At 36.2% G+C, this 17,588-nt stretch overlaps 1 protein-coding gene across 2 annotated transcripts in view; it reads left to right on the top strand.

Moving 5' to 3' along the window:
* Positions 1-17,588, top strand: part of TMTC2 (transmembrane O-mannosyltransferase targeting cadherins 2) — a 481,591-nt gene that overhangs the window by 343,654 nt on the left and 120,349 nt on the right. For both annotated transcript variants that reach the window (XM_045519407.2, XM_010958805.3), the window contains 3 exons: positions 13,865-13,950; positions 14,409-14,593; positions 15,689-15,767. In XM_045519407.2, the coding sequence (XP_045375363.1) occupies positions 13,865-13,950; positions 14,409-14,593; positions 15,689-15,767 (350 nt within the window). The remainder of the gene's footprint in view (positions 1-13,864; positions 13,951-14,408; positions 14,594-15,688; positions 15,768-17,588) is intronic.

The raw sequence follows: 17,588 nt of genomic DNA, 5'->3' as shown, positions 1-17,588 counted from the left end.
GTCATCTGCTGCTTATTTATCTCTTATATGTTGTTCATATAAATAATATATATATTAAATTATTACTGGGGCTAAGTTATATCTCATGTTTCTCACTTGTTTCAATTCTTGCTCCAAGAATTGTATGCGGGCCCCCAGCTGCCCTATTTCAGCTGCAACCGCTCTCTGCCCCTCACCTGTTCTTCTTTACTTAATTCCTCTTTTCACATTACGTTTATCACCTTCTAGTGAAATTTATAATTTCCTGTTCTATATATAGTGATACTCAAATTAATGCAAATGTGCAGTTTATGTTGTATATTTCTAACACTTAAGCTCCCAGAAGACAGGGCTTTTATATAGATCCTAAGTGCTTAGCATGGTGCTTAGCTCACAGTAAAAGCTTGATAAATATTTGATAGATGTATCTATGTACCTGCTGTCCATGATTTAGGTACATCCACTTTCCTTAAACTCTTCATGTGTGACGGGTGCATCATGGATTATTTTAGAGACTTGCCCCCCTGCCTTTTCTTTTTCCCTCTGCGCCTGTTGACCTCTGTGGAATCAAAGAGTACTAAGGGTGCCTTTTCTCTTTACTCCTCCATTGCTTTCAGTTATAGTGTCCATACATTGACTTTGGCCTCAGGCGCCCTGGTTGTTGGAAATGACTAGATAGGGGCTGGATGAGAGGCAGGAGGGAGGAATGATCCTATCTTGTTCTGATATAAGGAAGACAGTGTGGGGAAATGATCACCAATCACCTAGAGAAGAAGAACTAGGTCCAGCGGTCAGTAGAACCACATCTGGTGATGACCAGCTCCAAAAATGATAGGCAGGCACTTTCTCAGAGAAGAGGAATATGGGATTTTCAGATACTAACTACTGTGTATAAAATAGATAAACAACAAGGTCATACTATATAGCACAGGGAACTACATTCAGTTTCTTCTAATAGCCTGTAATGATAAAGAATATGAAAAAGAGTATATATATATATGTATATATGTGAGTGTGTATAACTGAATCAATATGCTATACAGGACAAACTAACAAAACATTATAAATCAACTATAATTCAATTAAAAAAAAAAAGGAAGTCCAGATTAGGGGAATAATCTAAGCTGTCTTGAAATCTAGAGGTAATCCAATTTTTAACATCATTTATATTCTATGACTAGCCTTTGGTTTGTTGGTTTTAATTATCGTGTGTGTGTGTGTGTGTGTGTGTGTATCCCCTCTATCTTTGCCTATTGAAGTAAGTATCTTTAGAAAAATCTCCAAATCTTCAAAGACCAGATTTAGGGATGGGTGCAATCCTGGGATGCAAATCGTGTGCTCAATCTCCTAAAACTTAAGGTTGGAAAAGAGAATGGAACTTTAATCAAAAGCAGCAGCTGATATCAAGGAAAGAAACAAGCTGGCCAATTTCTAGACTCTGTCCTAAAAAAAAGAAAAAAAAAAAAACTAATGGGAAGCATTCAGGGGTGAGAAGTTTCTCTGGGCAAGACCGGTACCTTCATAAAACATGAGGGTGGAGTGAACAGAAAAGATAAGAAAAGGAAAAGCTAGTGCTGCTGAAAGCATTCACCAATTTTCTCTTCACTGAGCACCTCAATCTCCAACCTCCTATCATTCCATTTGCGTCTTTTGGCACCCCTCCAGCTTTTTCCCCGTCTCCAGCCACTAATTCACCTCCTTCTCCTGCTGCCAGAACCTGTAAATGATGACTCCTGCCACAAAAAGATCCTTGCTCTCCTTGACCCTGGAGCTGGGTGAAGGGGCAGCCCTTCTCAGCACCAAAATTAAACCTGCAAAGGCCATTTCAGGAACATTGTTAGAAATGGTGTTTTCCTTCAATTCCTCAAGTACTTCTGGATGTCTGCGTGAATTGTTTCTAGGTTGTAAAATTGATTCCAAGCCAAAAGAGATAGACACACACTTTCATATTGGAACTCCTCTTGCTCGTTCTTAAGTTAGAAACTGCTGGTATGACCTAACACCTATTCCTGCTGGTCTGTGAGATACATGATCCCTTTTCCCCCTTTCATAATTTATTGCTTCAACAGCAGACTTTTGTTAGAGCCCTGCTGTTAAGGGACAAAGAAAACACCCACTTTGTTGAACATTTATGTTTAAAGTGAGTACACTGCACTAAATCACTATATGCCCATGGGAGCATGTCTAACCCAAATTATAGCCATATCTATGATGGAATCAGACCCTGAAGCTTTTTTTTTTGTAATTTTTTTTTAGTATGTTGATTCCTGCAGAAGTCACAAATGTTCTTCCCCTGCACCCCCTCCCCCACCCCAAGTGCCTGAACAAACTAGTTTGTTAGGTTTTCTTGCTACAGATTTCCATGGTGCATCATACTGTGTCATGACCTGTACACAACTTTGTTCCTGCTTTTTAATTGTCACTCTTTTCAGCTAGTCATTAAATCTCTGTAATGGTACTTTCGAAATGTGTTTTGAATGAATGAATGAACAAATCAGCAGTCTAATTACACTGACTTACATTGAGCAGGTCAGGCTTTGCCCTAAGCCTGTATCCCAGTGTGAATTTCCTCCACAGTGATGGTACCTCATCCAACTGATAAATATTTATCCTTCAAAACATTACATAATAATTAGTTGTCCATAGTGGATAGCCCCTGTAAATAGCAAAGAATAAATAGTAAGTCTGTGTATGGGTTTGAAGTTCAATCATTGGTGGTTAATGCCTTTAATTTGTGTTAGGTGCATTTTAGTTCTTAAGTTTGTTTGTTTTATATCACAAAATTCTCCTGGAGGCGGAGGAAATATTTGAAAGAGATTTGACTATGATCCCAGGAAATACATATAGACCTACCTGAATAGTATTTGTTTTCATGGGGGGAGGAATAGAGTGGGGAAGAGGGAAAAAATTTTGTCTTTAAAAAATTTTAACTCTTTGTAACACGGAGGCAGCTTTGTGAAATATTTAAGAGCATCAATTTTGTCAGTAAACAGGCTTGGATTCAAATCTCCCATTTATTGGTCCTGTGATGGACCTTGTTCAAATTGCTTAATCCTTATACTTCATCTGCAAGACTGTGTTATGATGCTGCCTAGAGTTATAGCAAGGATTAAATAAAATGCCTGGAAGCTTGATATAATTGTATAATAAAGGCTAGAGAGTTTTTAGGTGTTAATCTTATTCTGATTCTAACTACTCACAGCTATGCCTGCGCGGGGATATTGCCTACACTCACTGGTAAACATTTCCACTAAGAGAAGTAGGCCCTGAACACAAAGAAAAACCCCTTTATGAGATGTGTTAATCAGACTCCCCAAGGAACAGAACCAATAGTATGTATATACAGTAAAGAAATTTATTATAAGGCACTGATTCATGCAATTATGAAGGTTGAGGAGTCCGACGAGCTGCCCTCTGTAAGCTGGAGACCCAGGAAGGATGGTGATGTGGTTCAGAGGCCTGCGAACCTGGTGTAAATTCCAGGCTGAGTCTGTTGACCTGAGAACCAGGAGATCTGAAGGCAGAGATCAGTGTTCCAGCCCAGGGAGAGAGAAAGCAAATCTTCCCATTCTCTCTCTCTTTTTTTTTTTTTTTTTTTTTGACTCTCTCCAGACCCTCAGCAGATTGGGTGACGCCCACCCACATTGAGAAAGGCAACCTGCTTTGCTCAGTCTGCCGAATACAGTGCTAATCTTCCTGAAGCATCCTCACAGACACACTCAGAAATAATGTGTAACCAGATTATCTGGGCATCCTAGGATCCAGTGAAAATGACGCATAAAATTAGCTATTACTCTCAGTGTATTGGTTAGGATGCATTTCTTGGTGAAGCTGATTGGCAACTGGAGGCAGTTGGAGGCTGTAGTTTATCCACCTTTGAAGCAAATCCAAGATGTTTATATATTGTATGAATCTGGAAAGAAAGAAGTTTATTGATACCAAAAATGAAACAGCACTGGCTCTATAAGCAGGAGAGAGGGGGCAATTATTAAAGTTTCAACAAAGAATAGGCACATGTTTCCAATGGATCAGTGTGGGGTCGTGGGAAGACTGTGGTGTGAAGCCTGGCAGCTCTGAATTTGAATCTCATCTTCAGACTTTCCATTTGTTGTTACCATGGGCAAGTTGTTTAACTCTCTCTCTGATGTTTTCATATCTCTAAAGTGAAAAGAGTAATACTATTTTAAACTGCTAATTTTAAAGGTGAAAAGAAATAATGTAGAAAACTATCATAAAACCACTCGGTATTAATTCTCTGTCTTACTTCCTATTAAGTACAATTTTTTAATTAGGAAGGTATATTCACACCTATTATTATTGTATGACATGTAGAGGAAAATATAGCCTTAATTATACATTCAGAAGACACCTGTAAAGTGAATTATGCATGTATTAATATACAGTGTAGTCTGTGACTCCTAGATCCAACAATAATTAGCTACGTGAATTTGAGTAACCATTCTGATTTTGGGACTCCTTATTTGTAAAATGGGAGTTATACCATTACAGTATTATTGAGAGAATTACACAAGATAATTGTTGTGAAGCCTTTTGTTCAAGACCTGTTTCAGAGTAGAAATGGGCTTATATGAGATAAAGGCTTATTTAGATGTCATAGTCCAGGTTCTAACTCAGGAGAAGCACCTTTGTAGTGAATGCTCTATGTCTTCACCTATTTTTCAGACATTGTACTATAGTGAGAATATACTTCTTCTTTAGACCCTAAGCAAAAGCTAATTTTAAAATGAAAAAGGTAAATAAAAGCTACAACTTGTTCATTTCCTCCCTGATATTAATTGATAGAGTTTTTAGTAATGCATTGGAAATACACAACCAGTTTTTTGATTGGATGCCTACTGCCCCATATTTGACAGCTTAGAATTTTTAAGAAGCATCTTTATGAAGTAGGATGTTATTACTGTACTTTATTCACCTGTCAAAGTCTAAACAAAATTCAATTTAGAATAAATAAACAGGTCTCTGTCAAAAGAAAGATACCAGAGAGGAGGCTTAACTGTATTTTCTGTAACCTACTTGGCAGTTCTGTGACACTTAAAAGTGCCACCCAGTGAAGCAGGTTTCAGCTTTGGGGAGCTATGTAATAGAATCACGTGTGCACAGCTGTCTAGTTTATGTCACATGGTTGTTGTCTATTTCTGCATCTCCATTTCCACTCTTCTTCGTGCAATAAAAGTACAGAGCTGGGAAGCAATTTTGCTCGTTACCCTGCCCCGTGGAATTTAACCTTTTCAAGAAGTGACATCTTTTGATTTTGCTCACAGTACATACAGTGTATAATAATTATGTATAATGACTTAGCAGTCATTTAAAATAAGTATCCAATTAAATTACACTTTTTGTAGCACATGTATTATTATTCTAATAAATTAAAATATTGTGTTTTCTGTAAAAAGTTAACTATTTAAAATACATTTCCTTCCTCTCTTAGTATTTTTCTGCCCCAAACCCTCTTTGTAAAAATGTCATTTTTACCTATTAAATTGAAATAGTCTAGTTCAAAAAAAGGGAAAGGAGAGGACAGATGAGCTTATGATCTGAGAAAAAAAAATATAAGTAGAGAGAATTCTTTTGCTTGGTTCTCAAATACAAAGTCTATTATCCTAGGGTGACCTGAAGGCCATAGAAGTGCCAGGTGAGACCAGAAAATTTATATAATTTTTTCTCTGGTATCTCCTGTGGAGCTCAAATTCAATCACTTACATCTCACTGAACCTTTTTTCTGAGATGAAAATCCTACCTATTTCTATTTCACTTGATAATTCCTGTGAGTTTCCCTTTTTTCTAGTTATTTGGGGATTGAGAAGATTAATTAAAATGCTTTTATTTAAAAAAAATGCTACTAATGTCATTACTCTTTTGGGAAAACAGTGATAACTCTGACCACTCTGATGTCTAGGCATTTAATTTAATAAGAGTTCCAATTTCATGCACCTATTATGCTCTTAAATTATATAAGTTTAATTGAATATTTTAATTGCAAATTTCACACTTGGCAATTACCTGGGCTGGTTATCACTGAAAACCAGACAACTCATACTTTGTATTCATTCAAATATAATTAAAATAAGTTTTCCTTAAAATTCTCTGTAAGAGTCATACTTGGTATTACATTTTTTATGAATTTATATAGCTAAAAACAAACAAAACAACAATACATGTGCTTTCTTATCAGTAGGGAAGAGGTTGGTTTGTAAGTGATGAGAAATCCCAAATAATATGAACTTTAAACTAGTTAAAGTTGCATTCTCTGTCTTATAAAAAGAAGTCCAGAAGTGTGCATTCCTGGGATCATAGGAAAGTTGTTATAAAGGCTCAGTTTCCTGGACTCCATTCAGTTTGTTCTCCACCATCCTCAGAACAGGGCTTCCACCTTATAGTCAGAACAGAGGAAAAGTAAGGGAGAACATGCTCCTTGCACTTTAAGGATTTTTCCTGAAGGTGCTCGGACCACTGTGCTTTCATTTCGTTGGACAGAATTTAGTCACATGACCAAGATCACCAACCTGATTGGTCAGCATTCTTTGTTCCTATTCAATGGCTGGTGCATATTAGGTACTTGCTTTCTAAGCTCTTGTGTTACTCTGAACTTTGGAATTACTGCAGTTGATTCCAACAGTAGTAACTTATTTCATTTACAGTTTTCACTTTAAAAAAGGACTTTGATTCTATTTACCACTGGGATAGTCACTTGAGATTTTTGCCTGATACCCATTTTATTAAGCAAGATTTGAGGGCATTTTTGTGTTATGAGTGTGACATGCTATTAATTATCACTTCTGTTTGATAATAGAGATTTTAAAAATACCCTGTTATAAACTTAGCCTAAACTAAGCATAAATCTTGGAATAACAGAAGAAATGCAACTGTAATGCCATTTCACAATTAAATTATATAAAATCTCATTATTAGAGTCATTAGCTAAATTAGCAAATTTGATTAGGAAATTTGGATGAATGTGAATTTCAAATATGATGCCAAACCAGTGCTAATTAATTTCAGTTGGGAAATTCCAAAGACATAAATACCTTGGAAAAAAATTGAACATTAAAATACATAATATAAAAAAATAAAATACATAATATTTTATCTCTCAGGAAAGAAATCTTAGTTTCTAAGTACCTGTATGTGTTAAAGGATAATCAAACAAAATGAAATTCAGAAAAAAAGCCTCAATTTAAAATGAACATGATGTTTTTGTTAGTAATTTGACCTTGGTGATTATAAATTATTTTGTGTACCATTGCCTGTAAGCATTAAGCTATCTGATTTATTTGGATTACTAAGAATTTTTGCCCAGGGAGTAGCCAAACTGCTTATTACTGAAATATTCTCAATAATATAATCATAATTTAAGTTGCCTCAGCTTTTCAGTTTGCATACTGCTTCCTACGTAGATTGTCATTTAGTTCCCATGAAGCTGTCATTGTTGCTATTGGTAGATCAAAATGCAATCCTCTGTAACTTTGATTTTTCATGCACTTGGAAGCTTGATCTGCCCGGAACTCCACTCCATGCATGCTTGACTTCTCTAGGAATCTCACCTGACCTGTCATCTTGGAAAGGTATCCCTTTTGTGGGTTCCCCAAACATTTGATGCTTAATTTACACTATACTGTGAAAGTTTACTTGTCCGTCTTCACCATGAGATAGTTCATTCAAAAACTATGTATTTATTGTTTGGTAATTTTTTTCTCAATGTGTAATATTTTGTAGGAGTACCACAAATTATGCTTTAGTGGAATCAGAAAAGGAAAGAAAGCTACTATCCTATAGTATTTCCTTAGTTTTAAAGGCACATGACTCTATGTAAAACCACATCCTCTGTTACCCACGTTCTGTGTAAACATTGGCTTAGTAACTGCAATCAATATGTATTCTTGAAAAGTATACTTTTTAATCTTCTGATGTGCTTTATCAATACCAACTTTTGAATATGTCAGATTTCAATCATTTTTAAAGTCCTTTGTTAGAACCTGAGGCGAAGGGTAGCTTTACTCGAAGATACGTAGCTTTTTTGACAGTTCTGTATGAAGGGCAGTCTTCTATGAAGAGCCGCTGATGTTTTGTTTGGTTGTACTGACTGAGGTGGGGGAGGGCATGCTTTTTTTTTAATTTTTAGAAAAAATTTTTTTTGCCTATTTAAAGGAGAACAGTCAGTGGTAATAATGATAGATTAGATTTTTATTAAAAAAAAATTTATTCCCTGTAGTTTGCTTTCTTACATTTTCTAATCTTTACATAGTTTGTGTATGTGATTGTCAGGGACATGAGGACCTTATGTTCCCAAAAAATGTGTTGCCCATAGTACATATGAAATGTTAAATGTGGTTTCTTAACCTCAGCACTATTGACATTTTGTGATTTGAGAGCTATCTTCTAACATGTTTACATATTCAGTGGTGTACCTGGTCTCTACCCAGTAGCATCCATTCCCTAGTGACAATCAGAATTGTTCTCAAAAGTTGTCCAGTGTCCCCTGGGGGCAAAATTGCCCCTGGTTGAGAAACAACTGGGCTAAAAAAATGTTCCTCTTCTGTCTCTGTAAATATTTAGTATCAGCTGGGGATTTGTATGCCTTTTTGCACTTAATGTTTGCATCTAATTCTGTCCAATCCACTGTTACCACGGGTTTGACTGGTTTCCATTTATCAAGTGTCTAGATTATGGTGATTCTTTTAAATGGCATTTTAGACAAAGACAGGGTTGTTAGGGGAGCACTCTCACAGGATAAGAAATTCTGCGCACTCACTGGCCGTTCCTAGAACGTGTGATCAAACTCAGGTGAAAAAAAAAAGCAGAAAGGATTTGAGGGAGAGAATTTTATTGTTTCTTTCCTGAAGTAAAGTGGTCTCCTAGAATTTAAGTTTTAGAGTGAACAGTACTTTGTATATCCATATGTGTTGTCTTCCTTTGACTATGACAAGTATTTATGCTTTGTTTCCCCAATTTATGTCCTTCTTGATTGGCTGCTTAATTTCAGTGACTGTGTTTCTGAAAGATAAATCACTGAAGGAGAAATATGATAAGTAAAATATTTTCTTCTATTAAAAATACTATCATATAGCCAAGGACACACAGACGTATAAAAGTAATCCTGCTGCTTGTTATTTAGAGATCAGTAGCATTTTTTTAAATTTCTCCCCCAAAAGACACTTTAACTTCACATCAGTGTATATTATGGGTCAGTTTCCTTATTGTAAAGCAACTTCACGTAATATGAATACAATTTTTTTCTCATTAGATTCTGGCTTGAGAGTATATTAAAATGTGTTTTTGTTTTTAACATACATAGAAACCAGAAATTTTGTTGATACGATCAGCATGTAAACAAACTATGCCATCAATTTTAAACAGCTGTGGAAAAGGCTTTGCTGTGAAGGCTTTATTAAAATACAGCTCCTCCTTTGTACTTGGACTTCTGGGCTTGAATTGTAGCACAATTCATGCTAGTTGTGTGCCCTTTGGTATGTTACTGAACTTTTTCTTGCCCCAGGTTCATTATCCTTAAAACGGGACTAGTAATAATCACCTATTTCATAAGATTATTGATAAGTACAAATTAAGTTAGTATGTGTAAGTGTAAGGTAATATACGTAACATTGTAAGTGTCAAATACATTTAGCTACCGTCATCATCATCATTATCATCATCACCATAAATTATGATGTGAAGGGTTTCTATCCCTCTATCAAATCTTCAGTAAAATGAAGAATGAATTCTATAAATGTGGAAAGCAGTGGTAAGAGAAGCTTCATTGTTACAGCACCAGAATTGACCCCAGTTCATCCTGAACTGCCAAAATGACGTTTCATTCCTTTTCAGAGTATCAGTTCAAGTTTATGTTATATGAAATCTGGAGAGTTTGAGACCAAAGGAAACGTAGCCTAGTGTACATGTATCTAGAATTGAATTATCTTCTCTTTCTCTCTCTCTCTTTTTTTTTTTTTTTCCCCTTTTAGAAAGAGCGTGGGATTTAGGATCAGAGAAACTGTGTTCCAGTCCTGGCTTTGCCTCTTATTAACCATAAAACCTAGAGTTAGTCGGTGAATTCTCTGTGGATCACTCTTTCTTCCTGATACCTTAGAGTGATGATGACACTTTTTACTGCCGGCTAACTGCTCCTTACCTTCGAGCCTCTGCCAATGTCACTTGGACTCTGAACCTCCCCTCGTCCATTTCTGAGCTGGAGTGGTGTTGCTACTCTGTCCTCTGTCATAGTAATTTTCTGCACCATTTATTTTCTTATTTGTCTTTCTCAATAGATTGTGCATCCACAGGCGAGTGCATTTGTCTGGTTCCTATTGCTGCATGCATACTAGGGCATAGTTGATGCTCAATTAAACCCTTAGCCATGAGAAATCAGTCACAATAGCCATCTAACTTGGACTCACTGCATTGCTAACTTTATTCAGATGATACAGGCAGAAGATGATGGTCTCTAACTCAAAGGGCCACTTGATAAATAATCCTGGAGACTTGGCTGCTGCATCCCTCAGTGTGACTAGTTTCTTCCAAAGAATGGGGCGGGCTGGACAGGATTGTCGAGATGTGGCTCCCATGCTATATTTTGAGTTGGAGAATGACGGAACTGTAATACATCAGCAGTGGGGAGCCCGTGAGGCTGAATACATCATTTTCAAGGTTTTTGGTCTTTAGGCATACTGTCAAAGATTCGTGCTCATGTCCTGTTCTTTCTGCCTGGCCTAGCAGCATATTTGCCCTTTAGAAATGTAATTATGCGAGACTAATTAGTGGGCTATTGCTGTTATTTAGGCGGCAGAAAAGATAAAAAGGGCATAAAAGTGAACCTTGAGGGGCAGAGTAAAGAGCCTTAGAAAATAAGAGCTGGTAGGCTTTCAAGACTTTTTTAAACCTGGAATGGTGAGGATAAGTGAGAAGTCAAGAGTGATTACCAGGTTTCTGATTTTTAACAACTGGAGTGAATGATAGTGCTGATGGCTGAGGAGACTTTTTAAAATCTATTTCATGTATCTCTTTAGTTAATTTTGAGTGGGAGGAGGGTGGGGTGTAGCTCAGTGGTAGAGCACGTGCTTGGCCTGCACGAGGTCCTGGGTTCTATCCTCAGTGCCTCTGTTGAGGGAAAAGAAGAATTGCAGTGGGAGATACTGTTTTCAATTTTTGAATGGGTTGATTCTGAAATGCCAGTGAGCCCCTAGATTGACGGGGCTCGGTAAGCTGCTGAATTTTCAACAGTTCTGGGTGTCGGGAGAGAGATTGCTATTTGAGAACTGACAACAGTCAACATATGAGCAGCAGGTATGCATGCTGTCCTGTGGGGACAGTATTTACCAAGAAAAGGAGAAAAATACAAAGTCCTGTGAGATGCCAGCTTCTTTTAAAGGAATATACACACTTTTCTTCATTCTCTGAAGTATGGTCCCAGGGATAGAGAACTAGGGGAGACTGGTTCCCCAGAAGCGGAGGAAATGGAGTTTCAGGAAGGAAGATGGGTTTAACAGTCAGAAGTGCTACAGTTGATTGGGTGGTTCGTACTATTTGGGGGTTTTGATAGTTAGAGGAAATTTGATGATAACATTTCAGCAGAATTCCAAAAAAGAGCCTAAACTAGATTTAGGGGCAAATGAGATTTGAGTCATTGGACGTATGTACACAGGAACGTGATAAAGACAATTAAGGTTGTAGATAAGTTTCTGAAATGAAATGATGTATATGAGCTTAGGTCACTGGAGAGCTTTTGTCAAAATTATTTTTATAAAGCATATTATTCCTTTTTTGTAAAGTGTGTGAGTATTCTCTTTATCAGTTTTACTTGCTTTTAAAGACAGTTGTATCTTTACGAATTAGAATTCCCTCCAGAGGGAACTGCATTTCGAAAAGACACATGCATCCCAATGTTCATAGCAGCACTATATACAATAGCCAAGACATGGAAACAACCTAAATGTCCATCAACAGATAACTGGATAAAGACGCTGTGGTATATTTATATGATGGAATACTACTCAGCCATAAAAAGAATAAAATAATGCCATTTGCAGCAACACAGATGGACCTGGAGATCATCATTCTGAGTGAAGTAAGCCAGAAAGAAAAAGAATGCCACGTGATTATCACTCTATGTAGAATCTAAAAAAAAAAAAAAAAAAAAAAAAAAAAGAAAGAAAAGGCACAAATGAACTTATTTATAAAACAGAAACAGACTCACAGGCATAGAAAACAAACTTATGGTTACCAGGGGGGATAGGAGGGGAGGGATAAAGTGGGAGTTTGAGATTTTCAGATACTAACTACTATATATAAAATAGATAAACAAGATTTTTCTGTATAGCACAGGGAACTATATTCAATATCTTGTAGTAACCTATAATGAAAAAGAATATGGAAATGAATATATGTATGTACATGTATGACTGAAACATTATGCTGTACACCAGAAATTGACACAACATTGTAAACTGCAATTTAAAAAAAAAGTTCACATGCTCTTGAATACTGCAGGAACCTACATTCTCCCTTGTTCCCAGCAACTGAAAAGTGCATTTAATAGTGAAGCATATCAATTTCCTAATCAAATTGTTGCTCAGAAATGCTTATAGACATGTACATTTCTGTATACATGCTAGTGTTCATGAGTTTTGGAATGGTTTCATCTGTTCAAATGGCTCTTTTAACAAATATTAGGAATAATGAGGTGAATATATGCTAATGACACAAGTGAGCAAACTTTAATTTACAAATGATTTACTTCATTATTTTTCAATCATGCCCATTAAATAATAAGCTGAGTATTTTTAAAATACTCTACAAAATGACAAGTTTTTGCCCATAGCCTTCTCATTTCACAAACCTGCATTTTACCAGCCTCTCAAAGGCCTTGGAAGCTGGCAAGTGGAATCTGCAATTTGAGGTTGATGACAGCAGTCCTCAGGCCCAAGAGAGGTGCCAAATGTCTGGAAGACATGTGCTGATTGTAAGAGAATAGTGATAGACCAGAAAGCCCTCCATGATTGCTTTTGGAATTTAGTCCAATTTCTTGACACTGCATTTTCATAGATATGATTATAATTCTCATTGAGGTCAGGAGGGCAGGGCTTGGAAATGCTGGAATAATCCACATGGTCCCTCACTGCCAAAGGAACCTCCTGGAGAGGCCCGTGGAGTCTGAGGGTTCGTAGACAAAAGCATATCTCAAAACAGTGAACTGAAATTTGCCCAGTGTTCTGAAATTCAAAGCTTATTTGACCAAATCCAACTAATAAGGAAATAATGTGGATGATTTTCCGTCTTTGTTCCCTGATGGCATCTGATTAGATTCTGTCTTTCTTTATCTTACTGACTCAGATTGCCTTTTGCCTTTTGGGCAGTCATGGGCCAGTATTTCTCAAGCCATATGGCTAGTAAGAGAGGCATCTCACGTTAATTTTATATATATATATATATATATATATATATATATATATATATATATATATATATATATATATATATAAAATATATGTATGTATATCTCACAGCCTTAGACAAGTTTCCGTTCTGAAATGATGAAAAACTGTGTGTGTTCCAAGGAGAAATCCAGGTGGTGTGTAATTCTAGTGGGAGGGAAAAGACTTCTGGAAAGGGGAAAGTTCAGTGGTGGGGGGGGTAAAGGGCTTTTTGAAAATACTTTTTAAAACTTTCTAATGCAACGTAAATGCAACTGATACCTCTCCAGTATTTTCTCTCCTGAGGAATCATTTCCTTCTATTTAGAATTTATTTTTATAGTACTAGGTCATTTTTATGGCCCTGCTAACCATTTTTATTTTTGAAATATAAAATAAAAATCTGTGGTTTTATGTATAGTAATACAGTCCTGTCTCCAAATTTCTATTTTCCTCATGCAGAGGGTTACTCCTGCAGGAGAACAGCAGGTTTGCAGAAGCACTGCATTATTACAAATTGGCTATCGGGAGCAGGCCTACCCTGGCTTGTAAGTAATAGTCAAATCGTTTTAAAATATCTCTTTCTTTCTCCATAAAAATGGTGACCTACAGCCTCACAGATTAAAAAACATGGTATTTCTGTTTCTGAACACTTGCTGATCAAATTATGAGCCCTTAACAACGACATCTCTCTCAGTTTTAATGTTTTGACATCTGTTTAGCATTCTAAGATACTAAAATAAATACAACTTGTTCATCTAGATTTTAAGCTCATAATATTCTGAGCTCCTTCAAGGCAGAGACTAAAACATATATTTTTCAGTAGCACCTCTACTTCTTACTATATTCTTGTTCTTTTGTATATTTGTTTCTGAGGTATTTATTTCTTGGTTTTCTTTTAAAATCAGAAATCATACATAGAAACTAAATTGAAGTAAAGAGAGCTTTATTGTTTCCACAGTGGACATCATCTTCTTACACCAATATTTCCACTTTTCCCCCTCAGCTGCATATTTAAACACCGGAATTATTCTTATGAACCAAGGAAAGACAGAAGAAGCCCGACGCACGTTCCTTAAGTGTTCTGAGATCCCAGACGAAAACCTGAAGGACCCGCATGCGCATAAGAGCTCGGTGACCAGCTGTCTGTACAACCTGGGGAAGCTCTACCATGAGCAGGGACACTATGAGGTCAGGCTGAAACCTCTCTCTCTGCCCTATTCCTTCCCATTGCTCTGATCCCATCTCAGTGTTTCCTACCTATGATCTCATTGTAGGGACACTATGATCCTTTAAGAAGCTAATCGATGTTTTCATTAAAAGAGTTTCATGGTGCCATTCTTTTGAAGAAGAATTCTGCTAAACAAAACTTAACAGATCTTTACTATGAATTCATCAGAGTAATTGCGACTCCTTCTGAAAGGGAAATAACATGCATTGCTTCTCAAGCTTATTGGCTTACTGTCTCCTTGATTTTTTTTTCATGACACATTTCAAGACATATTCTTACTGTTATCTATATCTGTTGTTTGATGTTAAAAAATACATTTTTGTACTCAATTAAGAAAGTGATTTGATGTTAAATCCTACCCCTTTAATTCTTTTTAAAATCCTATTGCAGTGAAAAGTAATTTTATTGTGTTTTTTTTTTTAATTGGGAAGAGAGAAAAAGTGATGGGGATAAGCTCATGTACAGGAAGTTGGGTGGTTTGCCCAGTCCCGCCCGCCCTCTCTCCCGCTAAGTCTGCCTGCACGTTCATGGGTTTCTTCTCTCATACCGCTGCTGCCTCTCTCAGACCACACGCCCTCTTACTCTTACACAATGTATCAAGACTGCAATATAAGGATAAAGATACTACTTTAAAAATAATTGCATTTAATAATCTCAGTCGGTCTCAGTAGCTAGACGAGGGGTTACCTGATATTTTATTTAGATCCTCTTTGATTGCCTGATTCGAAGTAACTATGAATTTAAATGACTCTGGGTGAATTTTTCTAGTTATTTTTATTCCATAATCTGTGTGAACTGAAAAATTTATAGCAAAGGAAAAGAGCATCGGTAGCATTCGACTCCTTGTTAAACTAATTTTATATGACCTTCTTCACTGATCGGGTTGAATATTTTTATTCATGAAATTGAGGTAATAGGGTATCAGAGGACAGCTCAGTTATTTTACTCTAAATGAACCACTGAGAAAGAGCAATGGGAGAGTTTAATTTTGCAAGGATGTTATTACTTTATTTCCAGCGAAAATCCCTGTACTCTTTTTCTGTTTCTTAAATTAGGATGCTCTGAGTGTGTACAAGGAAGCAATTCAGAAAATGCCAAGGCAGTTTGCCCCCCAAAGCTTGTACAACATGATGGGTAAGTAAAGCAGTCATATTTTAAATGATATTTCAGGGACCTGTGGAGAAATTAAAACCAATGCTTCTGTTAAATGTAATTCTAATAAATCATATTGTTAAGCATCACTTAAAAAAAAAACAAAACCCTGTTCACAGTTGGGTGTCACATTTGAATTTTCACAAAGCACACTTACTCTGATGCTAATAAACGTGTTAACATATGGATTCTCAACAAATTGGCCAGGTCCCAGAGTTGTTGCTGAGGGGTTCATAAACCCATGTGGGTATTTAGTATTAGCTAAACTCTAGAGATTGAAAATGATGAATAAAAAAGACATAGATTTTAATGAATTCATCAGATGCACAATAATTTTTGGTTATGCTATTTCCTTAATCAGAATATTCCTAAAAGTGGCTATGTTATGATGTAGAGATGCATTAAAATTTATTTTTATTGAAGTATAGTTGATTTACAGTTTTGTGTTAGTTTCAGGTGTACAGCAAAGTGATTCAGTTATACATATACAAATATATTCCTTTTCCTTTTTAGCTGCTTTTCCATTATATGTTATTACAAGATACTGAATATAGTTCCCCGTGCTATACAGTAGTTCCTTGTTTATCTATTTTATATATAATAGTGTGTGTATGTTAATCCCAAACTTCTAATTTATCCCTCCTTGCTGCCCCTTTCCCTTTGGTAACCATAGTTTGTTTTCTATGTCTGTAAGTCTGTTTCTGGTTTGTAAATAAATTCATTTGTATCACTTTTTTTAAGATTCCATATATAGATGATATTCTGAGATATATGATTTGTGATGCTTATTAAAGATGAGACTAACTGAGCCAACTGTATGGTTTTCCTTGATAAAGACTTGGATCGCCAGAGGCTTTTTTCAGAGTATTATTTTAGAGTAAAAATAATACTGTGAAGAATGTACATATTCTACTATGATTATTCCCTTTTCTATGTGGAAAAATTAGCTTAATTCTCTTATTTGTCAGAAAATATGTAAGGTAGTGTATGGATTTTTCTAGGTACAAGGGGTCAAGAACTAGAATTCCTAGCAGAATAATCTACCCATCCCCTGCAATTGATCCGTGATTGCCTTTTAATAAATTGTTACGACAGCTAATTGATGATGACACCACTGAAAACTGCCTATTCAGTATGTGACTCTTGAAAAGAATCCCTAAAGTTTAAGCTGTTCTGCTGATGATTAATTTTGCTGTTTCCAGATAAGAGAGAGAAGAGAAAGGGTTGTTTTGTCCTCAAATATTTCTTTTTCACCAAAACACAAAGTGCAAACTCAGATTTTCCTTACACTTTCATTAAACTTGGTGAAGTTGTTTAATATTTCTAGGCCTCCCTCATGCATATAAACTAAATGTGACTACAAGATCTCTAGGATTATTTTCTGCTTCTGTGTTCAGTGATTTGAGAAATTTGATAGTAGCTGTATAGCTTTTGAGTACACACAGAAAATCCCAGATCCTCCCAAACTGGAAAATATACGCCTAGCAAGTGCACTCACTTTCTCTATTTCCTAAATGAGAGAAAATTTAGAAATAGTTTAAAAAGAATGAGGAACCAGTCAGTAAATAGGGGGGAAAAAAACCCAAAAAACCTGGAAGAGGTTCATAGATTCACTGCTTGTCGCTGGGAATCCCGCCGCCAGTTAGCCTGGGCAGCGGAGAAGTGATTTAATGCTTATGTTAAAGAGGACCCTGGAGTATTTTTAGTTGCTGTTTCCTTTTCTCTTTGGTATAATTTCTAAAGGGTAAAATCTAGCTTTCCTAAATGTACTTTTGCCCTTAAAGTCTTATGAATTAAAACAGC

Source organism: Camelus bactrianus, chromosome 12, assembly GCF_048773025.1.
Source record: "Camelus bactrianus isolate YW-2024 breed Bactrian camel chromosome 12, ASM4877302v1, whole genome shotgun sequence".
NCBI classification, from domain to species: domain Eukaryota; kingdom Metazoa; phylum Chordata; class Mammalia; order Artiodactyla; family Camelidae; genus Camelus; species Camelus bactrianus.
This window is presented reverse-complemented; position numbering and strand designations above follow the sequence as displayed.